At 40.6% G+C, this 11,529-nt stretch overlaps 1 protein-coding gene across 1 annotated transcript; it reads left to right on the top strand.

Moving 5' to 3' along the window:
* Positions 1-290: 290 nt before the first annotated feature.
* On the top strand, positions 291-11,435 carry LOC138951706 (alpha-soluble NSF attachment protein-like). The gene is made up of 9 exons (XM_070323268.1): positions 291-563; positions 1,642-1,724; positions 2,391-2,507; positions 4,637-4,683; positions 5,103-5,180; positions 5,483-5,538; positions 6,252-6,336; positions 8,036-8,209; positions 8,924-11,435. Exons 1-9 carry the CDS (start codon positions 463-465, stop codon positions 9,071-9,073), a joined length of 891 nt encoding a protein of 296 aa, XP_070179369.1. The 5' UTR covers positions 291-462; the 3' UTR covers positions 9,074-11,435.
* Positions 11,436-11,529: the final 94 nt, after the last annotated feature.

Below are 11,529 nucleotides of genomic sequence, written 5' to 3'. Positions count from 1 at the left end.
TCGATTGAACAAAGGCAAATTAATTAATTAATCCGTCAATTAATTTCACGACAAATGTTGTTTGGCTTGCTTACATGGACTTGTATCAAAAATAAGTAAAGAATGTCACTGGATTCTGAGCTCTGAATTTAACACGCTAAAGTTCAAGATGATACGGCAAAATGGAGGAAAGACCGCAGCAATCCTCTCACTGTGAGTACTGCACAAGCATCGCCATACATAAAGGGAGATAACGAATATTGCTCTTGATTTTACACAACGGAAGTTCTTTGAGATTCGCCTCCCTTGGTGCTTAGGTGGCGTAAAAGGGGGGCGGAAGTTGACAAATCGACCGAAGTTGGTCTGCTGTGAATGGCTAATGTTCTAAATAGGTAATCGCATGACATAGGACTGGACTTGACTGACTGTGTACAACCTCATTGTTGCTTGTGTCAGATTGTCAAGTGAACATTCCGTGCAGACATGGCGGATCACGAGCAGAAGGGAATGCAGTTGATGCAGGAGGCTGACAAGAAGCTGAAAACGACCAAAGGTTTCTTGGGCTCCATGTTCGCCAGTTTTGGGTAGGAACTGCGTTGTGTTTTTGTTTACGTCTATAGAGCTAGTGAATGAAGTTTGATTACCTTCGTCCATTTTGCTGACCAGCGTGAAGCTGATAGACCGTAACTGGCCATTCGTCTTTAAAACTAAAAGTTTAATGAAGGTGGTAGGACTAGGAGTGAAGTAGGGGTGGCTGAGGGGATGGTAGAAACGAAACGAGAAAGTTCTGTTTGGTGTATGGGGCCCATTTATCGTCCCATCACCCAGTTCCATGCATCACCTTATTCAGTGAGAAAGTCATTATTTTCACAAACTTCTGTTTATCCGTAGCTCTGTTGTTATTTATGAATCACAGTTGATGCGTAAATATTAAATGTTAGACAAAAGCTATACGCACTCCGAGTGTTTTCAGGGTCGATGAGTCTGTATACACTCCGGCAATGAAAAGCTCTGTTACAAATCTGTAGCCAATGAAATGCCCCCTAACAAGTCGTTAGGAAGTAGCCAATGAAAAATCAGTCTGACGTATGGACTTCTGCTATCTCTTTTCCAGAGTGTCGAGGGTTGGCAAATAATGTACATTCACATAGTATACAACCGTTTCTAGGTCAATACACACTCCAAGTGTGTTCCATACTCCGACAATAATTAAACTGCCATGAAGCATCAGTTTCGTGTGTGTCTTTGTTTTTGTCTGTGTTTGTTCCCAGCATACTTTGATACCAATAATCGAAAGTGAAGAGTACCTTCGCAAAATGGCGTCGAATGACGCTCCAAGTGTTGATGCGGTTCAGTGTCGAAAATGTCATCAACGTCACAGCAAAGGCCTTGCAGCATCAGATTGTTTTCGTTTCTTTGTACTGTTATAATCAACTGCTCTGCGTTCCTATCGCAAAGTGGTGTTGAATGGCAAATTCGCTTCGCGGCCGGAAGTTAAAGCCGGAGTGTATACAAGATTCTGACCCCTGTATACACTTCGAGTGCATATAGCCAGTGAGTAAATGTTATCCGTTGTGTTCTGATAAAACTTTCGAAAATAAAGTGCTCTCGAAAAACCTTGTATTACTATAACGGCATGTTTTATTTTGTTTATGTTTTCAGTGGAGCTTCGTCAAAGCAGGAAGATGCAGCAGAGCTGTATGTCAGGGCAGCCAATGCCTTCAAGATGGCCAAAAAATGGTCACGTAAGTATACATGTGTTTCTTCATTATGTTTTATGATCAAGTATCTTGTTTACCTCATACAGCAGAAACAGAAGAGTGTAGGAGAAATCTGTTCAAATGATCCTTTATCGAAAAAGGATAGAAAAATACGATGTGTGAAAGAAACCAGAAGAAGAATTACTGCAGATACTACTGCTATAGTGTTAAAATATACGGTCAGATCAACCAATCATGTTCAAATACAGTCACATTCAGACCTATCTGTGGTACAATCATAGTTTCACTGAGCACCATGTTGAAACTGATGACGTTACTGTCAGAAGTGTTTGCTGTAATTAGTACTATTAGTATTCTGTTAAAACCTGTTGTCGAAATTTAATTGCGAGTGACATGGAATACTACAGAATGTTTAGTGGCATGTGATTGTGAGATTCAGCAGTAGTGCCAGTAAGTGGCGTCTCGCTTTAGTACAAATCATTTGTAGATGGCATTTACTTTAAGTACAGTCTTCACGTTTTGAAAAGCATTCCTCTGGTTGTCAGTATAACACTGGGTGTGGCATTTGAATAATTGGCAACAATAACATTAAACAACACTTTATTGTTCATTAAAATGGAACATTTTCTTTGACACATCCAGCTTGCCTGTAGCGTTATAAGCGAAATGGTTGTATGTGTGTGTGTACAGTGGCAGGCGAGGCATTCTGCAAGGCAGCAGAGCTGCAGCTGGTACTGGGCAGTAAACACGAGGGAGCCACTCATTATGTAGACGCTGGAAACTGTTATCGCAAAGGAGATGCCAATGGTAAGTTCTCTTCTCTTGTTCAAGGCGTTGCTTTGTTCGTCTTGTTTATTGTATGTGTGATAAGAATAAGAATAAGAATACTTTATTATCTCATAGAGAAATTCAGGCGTGGTACATAACAATAGTACAAACAAGACATTGATTTTACATAAAACATATAGCACTATATAACAGGGCAGGTTATAGAAACACCTTCCACATACCTCTCTGGACATTCCTTGCATTGTTCTTACGCATTCAGACATGAACACATCCATGTCTCATTTACACATCGCACACATGGACATTCTTATACGCTCAACTTACCCATTCACACATGGACATTCCACCACGCTCTACTTACACATTCTTATACGCTCCACTTACACATTCACACATGGGCATTCTTATATGCTCCACTCCCACATGGACATTCGACTACGCCCACTTACACGTTCACACATGGACATCTTTAAAGCACTGCGCTTACATTCTCGCACACCTGCGCGTATAACGAACTATGGCTAAACATCATTGCAAAATATCATAGCATACAATATATCAGAAAATTATACGGTTGTACATAAAACCAATACATACATGTACATTACTACTGATTGCACTGGCAGAAGAGGGGCTGGGTCGGGTATGTGGATGTGTTTACATGTTGCTAAGGGTGATGGATTTGGGGATGAAGCGTTTTGCAGCCGGAGTGTCCTAGCTTTGTGCGTGCGAAGTCTACGGCCAGAGGGAAGGAGTTCATAGAGGTGGGCAAGGACATGGGACCTATCTGAAGCTATCCGCCTACTCTTTCTCACCACACGCTTTTCATACAGCCTGCCAATCACCTTGCTACTGACATTCACCATTCGCACTAAGACATTCCTGTTCTTCACACTCAGACCTCCATACCAGGCCACAAAACCGAAAGTGATGACAGACTCGATGAAAGAGCGGTAGAAAGTTTGGAGGATAGAAGGGTTCACATTCAACTTCCTAAGTTTCTGAAGGCAGTAGATGTGTGACTGACATTTTTTGTGTATGAGGGTGGTGTTTGCATTGAAGGACAGCTTATCATCGATAACTGTGCCAAGATACTTATATTCAGTCACACGCTCAACAGTCACACCATCAATCATCAGGTCAGGGACAGGGGCAGGGTTTCTTCTAGAATCTATCAGAAGTTCTTTGGTCTTTGTCACATTTAGGTCTAAAAAGTTGTCTTTACACCAGGCGTTGAAACGTTCTACTTCTGCAAAGTAAGTTGCGTCACTATTGGAGAGATCTTCTAGCGCTGTATCATCTGAATATTTGATAAGAAGGGTGGAGTCAGTGCCACTGCAGTCGTTAGTGTAGAGTGTGAACAACACAGGGGAGATAACTGTACCCTGTGGAGAGCCTATGATGTGGTCTGTGTTTTTAGCTGGTGGCTTTTCTTCTTCTTTGTTCATCGGCTGAAACTCCCACGTTCACTCATGTTTTTACATGAGTGGGTTTTTACGTGCATGACTGTTTTTACCGCACCATTTAGGCAGCCATACGTTGCTTTTTGGGAAGCATGCTGGGTATTTTCGTGTTTCAATAAGTATAACCCAATGAACTCTGACATCGATTATTGGATCTTTTCCGTGCGCACTTGGTTTTGTGCTTGCGTGTACACACGAAGGGGGATAATTAATGCACTAGCAGGTGTGTACATAAGTTGACCTGGGAGATCGGAAAAATCTCCACCCTTAACCCACCAGGTGGCCGCGGCCGGGATTTGAACTCATGACCTTCCGATTAAGAGGCTGATGTCTTATCCACTAGGCCACTGCGTCCGTCTGGTGGGTTTTCAAGTTAGGGTAATGTGATGCTAATAAGGAGCTTTATGTTCCTGTATTGCATGAATTTTATCATTTGATATGAATTGGTGAAGGAGCTTCATTGAATTAACGCAAAAGTAGAAGAAGAATCTAGCTGTTTTAGTGTCTTTTTGTTCAGGATTAGGGTGTTGATAACTCTTTTTTTTTTACTCTGTGTTAGATGTTACACAGCTCATGAACCAAAACCAATAGATATATATATATATATATATAGCAGCTTTTTATGTATCAAACAATTTTTTCGTTTTGATTTGTAGCGTAACCAGATATTTTTTCTTGTTTCAGAGGCTGTCAGGTGCACACAAAAAGCCATTGAAATTTATACAGACATGGTAAGTAAGAGCAAATTAGTTTGTGGTGTTAATATCATGTGTAACATTTCTGTCTTTCTCCCAATACTATTATTTTCTGAGTGTTGTTTGCATGATATGAGTAGTTTACCATGCAGGCCCACAAATCTTTACAGCTTTTGAAATGAAAAACAGTCATTGTATTCAATGACAAAGATGATTTGGCTAACAAGCAAGAACCTCCTGTAGGCATGTGTAAAAAAAATGCAGTCTTGAAAGCATGGATAGATTTCAGGCAGTATACATCAATTTCTGTTTGAAGGATCTTATTAGTAAATTATCTTTAACCTACTTCAACCTAGGAGGAAAGGGTTTCATTAGGCGCAGTTGGCAAGCTGTCTTACAAATTGCAAGTATGCGTGCATTTAACAAAACATAAAAATACATTTGATTTTGTGCAGGGTCGCTTTACGATAGCAGCGAAACATCATATCTCAGTGGCAGAGATTTATGAGTCGGAGCTGGCGGACATGGAAAAAGTAAGTTATACCGCTTATATTTTGTACGCATGTTGTTTTTTGCTTTGTTATTTGTGTGACTATTTTTTCATAAGATGTTTATTTGCTAGATTTAGAAGAAAAAATGACACATGTACACATACACACACACACACACACATGAGCGCATACAGAAGGGAACACATGGTACAAATGCTTTATGGTTAAAATGAAATCTGGTGGGTTTGTTTCATCATGATATGGTTCTTAGTGTGCCCTTTGCTTCACAACACTGACTGCTCTTGTTATTTTTATATATATTTCTTTTTTGTCTTTCTTTCCAGGCCATCGCAAACTATGAACAGGCTGCAGATTATTACAAAGGCGAAGAGTCAAACAGGTGAGAATGAGGCTGTCACAAGTTCTTGTACTTCTCACTTCTCCTGTTTCTCTGTGCTCCCAGATACAGCGCGACACACAGTGTTGGCAGGGGAGGTAACTCAGTCGGCTGCACATTGGCTTTATAACCCGTGCATTGCTAGTGGCGTGGGTTCGGTGTCAGTCACACAGTTCTAAATTGATGCTGATATTTTAAAATTATATAGTTATTGATTTTGAAGAAAAAATAACTATTAGTTTTAAGTGCAATCCTTAATTCTTAGTAAATGTGATGATGTGTTTTATGTCTGTGATCGCCTGACACTGCATGGCAATTTTCCTTGTTTTTATAAATACAGTCAAATCTTGAGTCTAGTTGTTGATTTGTTTCCGCAATAATATGTAAACATACATGTATATATTCATAACCCGTGAATTTATATTTTTGAGTTGTGAAATCCTTCTTTTTTTTCATGGGAATGAGCTTGTGTCTATTTTGAAACAGTTTGCATTTTTTCTTTTTCTTTAACTTTTGTTTTGTTTTTTCATGCATCCCCATGGGGGTTTCTTGAATAAATCCCTTGCCTTTCTTAAAATACTGATGTTTAGTGCTACTGAGAACAGTGTTGCCTCAGAGACAATGTTCTTGAAGATGTGAAGTAGAAATAGTTGTTTTGGTTTTGACATGATGCAATTCTGATGCATTCACACTGGCTGTTTTCTGGTTTGTTTTAGCTCGGCCAACAAGTGTCTAGCCAAGGTTGCAGAATACTCTGCACAGATTGAGAACTACCAAAAAGCCATTGAAATATATGAACAGGTGAGTTTTGCTGAACTTTGAGAGTGTGTGTTTGTGAGAGAGATGAAAATAGAAAAGAGATGCCAGTACAGTAGACTTCCACTATGTCACAGTCTTTGGGGTCCAATGATTTGAGATCGTGGTGCAGGGGGGTTTGCGGCAAAAAAAATACATTGTTGGTCCTGTTTTTTTCAGCGTCCAAGAGGTCTTTGCGATATATAGGCGAATTCGCGATTTAGTGGAAGTCCCCTGTATGAAGATTCTGGATGTATGCTTACATGATGAGTGATAATAACATTTTAAGGCACGGACCTTCCTGTGTAAAACATTTGGTTCACCATCGCTGGCCAGGCTTCTGACTGGGATTTGTTTGTTCGTTCATGTGCTGAAACTCCCACGGCTTTTACGTGTATGACCGTTTTTACCCCGCCATTTAGGCAGCCATACGCCGCTTTCGGAGGAAGCATGCTGGGTATTTTCGTGTTTCTATAACCCACCGAACTCTGCAGGGCCTAGTATTGTAAGCCATTCGGCGTACTTTACGCCGAAATAACATCTCCAGTACGCGGAACTCGATTTGGTGTACGCCGAAATGCAAAAACCTGTTATTCCCAAACGGTAAACCCAAACAGTCCCAGCTTTCGTTTTGTGCGCCGTTCGGTTCAATTCTCAATCGGTTTGACAGTTTGCTTGAGCACGCACTTCCTCTGGCATCGCGCGAGCATGCTTTGTGCCGGTGTTTTGTGGCTCTAGACTTGAAATAATGTCTCGAAGTGACATTGTTGAACGTGGTCAGCCATTCAGTGACAAAGAATCCAGGTATTCCTGGAAGTGGGAATGGCACTTTTAGGCCAAATAACACAAGATTGTCAGTTTTCTTGTTTTCTGTCTGTTTTGCTTGTTGGTGAAGGCATAATTTAGTTGCTCAATCTTCTTGGGGGGGGGGGTCATTTTAGGTAAGAAATCTAAAAAAAATCTTCAAAGCCCCCCGAACCCCCACTGGGGCTTTGCCCCTGGACCCCACTGGGGGCCTCCTGCGGCCCCCAGATCCCCACCTTTGTAAGCTGAACTCACTTTTTCCAATGCTAGGCCCTGACTCTGACATGGATTACAGGATCTTTTTCGTGCGCACTTGGTCCTGTGCTTGCGTGTACACACGGGGGTGTTCGGACACCGAGGAGAGTCTGCACACAAAGTTGACTCTGAGAAATAAATCTCTCGCCGAACGTGGGGACGAACTCACGCTGACAGCGGTCAACTGGATACAAATCCAACGCGCTACCGACTGAGCTACGTCCCCGCCCTGACTGGGATAAGATTATCCCTCGACTGGGCCACTCTTTGTTAAAAAATAAAATCATTATCTCTGCACAGGCAGAAGTCAGGCTGCAGATTGTTGGTATGTGTCCAAGGGGAGGAGTGCTCTTATTCCACGTGTAAGCCTGGACACATCTCATAGCAAGAACTGGGGGGAAAACTGCCTTGAACATAATCTTTGTCAACTAGTGCTCATGGACTGCCTTACTTTCCACAGTTGGGGATGATATAGCGAGAAGAACTGGGGGGCAAACTGCCTTGAACATAATCTTTGTCAACTAGTGCTCATGGACTGCTTTACTTTCCACAGTTGTGGATGCTATAGCGAGAAGAACTGGGGGGAAAACTGCCTTGAACATAATCTTTGTGAACTAGTGCTCATGGACTGCCTTACTTTCTACAGTTGGGGATGTTTGCGATGGACAACAGTCTGCTCAAGTACAGCGCCAAGGATCACTTCTTCCGAGCGTGCATCTGTCACATGTGTGTGGATCTCGTCAACGCTCAGCTCTCCTTGCAGAAGTACGAAGATATGTTCCCAGCGTTCACCGACACCAGGGAGTGCAAGTTGATAAAGGTTGGTACACAGTTTGCATCCTGATTTGTGTGTGTGTTGGGGTGCTTCATCGAGAATGCATGGGTGAGATTCTTCCGGTATATTCCGGAAATCCGGATTCGTAATGTCTGTGGTGACGTTTTTTTGGTTGTTAATTATACAAATCCTTCAGCGTCTGGGGGCCACCAAACACCCCCCCCCCCCTTAACATTCTTCAGGATTCATGACATTGTTCAGTCCCACCCATGGAGAATAGTTGTTTCAGAAGGGTTGCATGGCTGAAACTAGCACTAGCAGTCATTTTGGCCTTCTTTCTTCTCTTGGATTAATTATCATAGATTGCTTTGCTAGTGTTTAACTTGGATTTCTTGTCCGATAAATTCCCATGCATGTACGCGTTAACTGCAGTTACTTCACGTCCCGTCCCCCCCCCTTTCCCCGTCGCGATATAACCTTGAACGGTTGAAAACGACGTTAAACACCAAATAAAGAAAGAAAGTTACTTCACGCAAGTTGAGGTGCCTTTGAACCATAAAAGAATCAAGTCTGTTTTGTTTGGCTCAAGTCTATGGTTGATATTAGAAAGACATCTTGCTTTCAGTTGTATTGTATCCATTTATCAAGTAGTAGTAATGATATAATTAAAAATAAAGAGGATATATAACCATGAGGGATCTGTTGAATTGATACCTCTTCCGAGTGTGCTGACAACTCTGTACCCCTTCCTCTGTGCAGAATTTGCTGAAGGCGGTGGAAGAGGAGAACGTTGATGGATTCACAGAAGCGTTGAGAGATTTTGACAGCATCTCTCGACTAGACAAAAACCTCACCGCCATGCTTCTCAAGGTCAAGAAACAGCTCAATGCAGAACCCGACTTATGCTAATGTGCTTCACTCAGAAGTACTCCACACAAAAACTTTTTTTACTTTTCGACTATGATATGTGACCTGTCAAGCAGTCACTGCACGTAGCCGTTGAAAGAATCAGGACTTCATTCCCTTTGTTGGATGAGATGTCATTTTCCAAGTTTCCGGATTTTTAAGATACTTTTCAAGTAGAAGTACTGGCCAAGATTTTGTTATTGCTATAAGTGTTTTGAATGGCTGTAAATTATTTCAAGGAAACTTCTTTGGTGCTTGTACTCAAATTTTGTTGTTGACACCACAAAATGTTATTATATCTGTTAAGAAATCAAGAGAGATAAACTTTTGATCAGGTTGCCTGAATGTTGATTCTTCATGTGATTTGGTTTTTGATTCTCCATGAACATATGAATTTGGGCGCCAACAATTCTCGCTGAAAATTGTTTAGGTGGTGGAGTGTTTTTGAGCAGGGTTTCATCTGAGTGTGTGTACCAGTGAGCAGTCTGCATTTACAGTACAAGCTGCAAGCTAAAGTGTCACAAGTTGTTAGGTGTTTTGAGGAAAGTGGAAGAATTTTGTGAAGTGTTAGCATGAAGGTAAAATAGGCTGGATATGAAGGTGGGGAAAATGTGTTTTCAGAAGTCAAAGATTACTAACTTAGGAGGTTCAGGTTCTGTTGACAGTGGTAGATTTGGACGACTAGTCTTGATATGTACAACAAAACTTTCTTTTATGAAACATGCTTCCAAAAATATTGATGTCTTTTTCTGCTGTTTTAATGAGGTGATGAGTATTTCATCTGTATTGGTTCTCTCATTTTGAATCATTCATGTTAGAAAGAAGAAATCTGTACTTAAAAAAATGAGTAAGCATCTTCCCCAATTCTTTTTGCTCAAAAACATATTTTCCTTCACTGATAAAGAAAAAGTGAAACATAGAATTTCATTTTCAAGCAATACATCATATCCCTCTGTACACAGTTCCAGCTTTGGTAGTTCTCTGGACAAGCATGTTCAATTTTGCATTTGTTCACATAACTGTTAAGAGAACTATTCTCTACAAATCAGACTGTAGATGTTAAGGATAGGTTGGAAATATTGTACTATGTTAGTGTGCAATACAAGAGTGGTATCAAAAGTGATCTTGTGATCATCTTCAGTCCTTTGACCAAAAGGGCAGTTAAAATAGTACTCAGCAATTCCGTGGTTAAAGCATATGAGTGATGTGTGTGTGGGTATATATAAGTGTGTGAGGTGTATAATGCTTTGAGTTTTGTGTGTGAATTGTCACACAAAAATAGAATGAAACATTCAGTTTGGTGAAAGGGTTACCTTTTTGTTTTGTTCATAAATTATAAGGATGCAAGTATTATATAGAGATAATTGTCAGCAATGTATATATCTGATTTTGTGAAGGAAAAAAACCAAAAAAAAACCTTACTTTTTGTTCGGAAGATCATTATCACCATTTTTGTCTGTGTTGCTGAATCGTTTTTGTTGTTACCCCCCGCGGGTTAGGGGGAAGAATTTACCCGATGCTCCCCAGCATGTCGTAAGAGGCGACTAACGGATTCTGTTTCTCCTTTTACCCTTGTTAAGTGTTTCTTGTATAGAATATAGTCAATGTTTGTAAAGATTTTAGTCAAGCAGTATGTAAGAAATGTTAAGTCCTTTGTACTGGAAACTTGCATTCTCCCAGTAAGGTCATACATTGTACTACGTTGCAAGCCCCTGGAGCAATTTTTTGATTAGTGCTTTTGTGAACAAGAAACAATTAACAAGTGGCTCTATCCCATCTCCCCCCTTTCCCCGTCGCGATATAACCTTGAACGGTTGAAAACGACGTTAAACACCAAGTAAAGAAAGAAAGCATTCTCCCAGTAAGGTAATATATTGTACTACGTTGCAAGCCCCTGGAGGAAATTTTTGATTAGTGCTTTTGTGAACAAGAAACAATTGACAAGTGGCTCTATCCCATCTCCCCCCTTTCCCCGTCGCGATATAACCTTGAACGGTTGAAAACGACGTTAAACACCAAATAAATAAATAAAGTGTTATGTAAAATTTTTGAGAATGTTTTTCTTCAGCTCCCCTGCAGTTGTTTTTTTAACTGCTAGTGTTTAGGGTACATCCAAATAGTCATTTCTAGGAGTCCACTATAGTTAATGGCAGATAGATGCCTTCGGTGTCCATTTTCTCTATTTCATTGTTTGTTATGTACATATATTTTCTACTTCATTGTTTGTTATGTAGATATATTGGTTAACAGACTTCATTGAATGTTGTAGCAGACTACAAAAATGTGAATCACGTGCAACTTTCTGCTCTATACAGTGTAATTTTTCATTCCTTCTGGTATGTGAAATTAAGTACAGTAATGTTGACTCTGCGTTTGTGTCTTTGTACATGATCTGTGACTCCACAAACCCTGGCCACTAGCCTGTGTGCTCAAACCAGTCACAAACAAAGAATACATAT

The sequence above is a fragment of the Littorina saxatilis genome, linkage group LG17 (genome assembly GCF_037325665.1).
Source record: "Littorina saxatilis isolate snail1 linkage group LG17, US_GU_Lsax_2.0, whole genome shotgun sequence".
NCBI classification, from domain to species: Eukaryota; Metazoa; Mollusca; class Gastropoda; order Littorinimorpha; family Littorinidae; genus Littorina; species Littorina saxatilis.
This window is presented reverse-complemented; position numbering and strand designations above follow the sequence as displayed.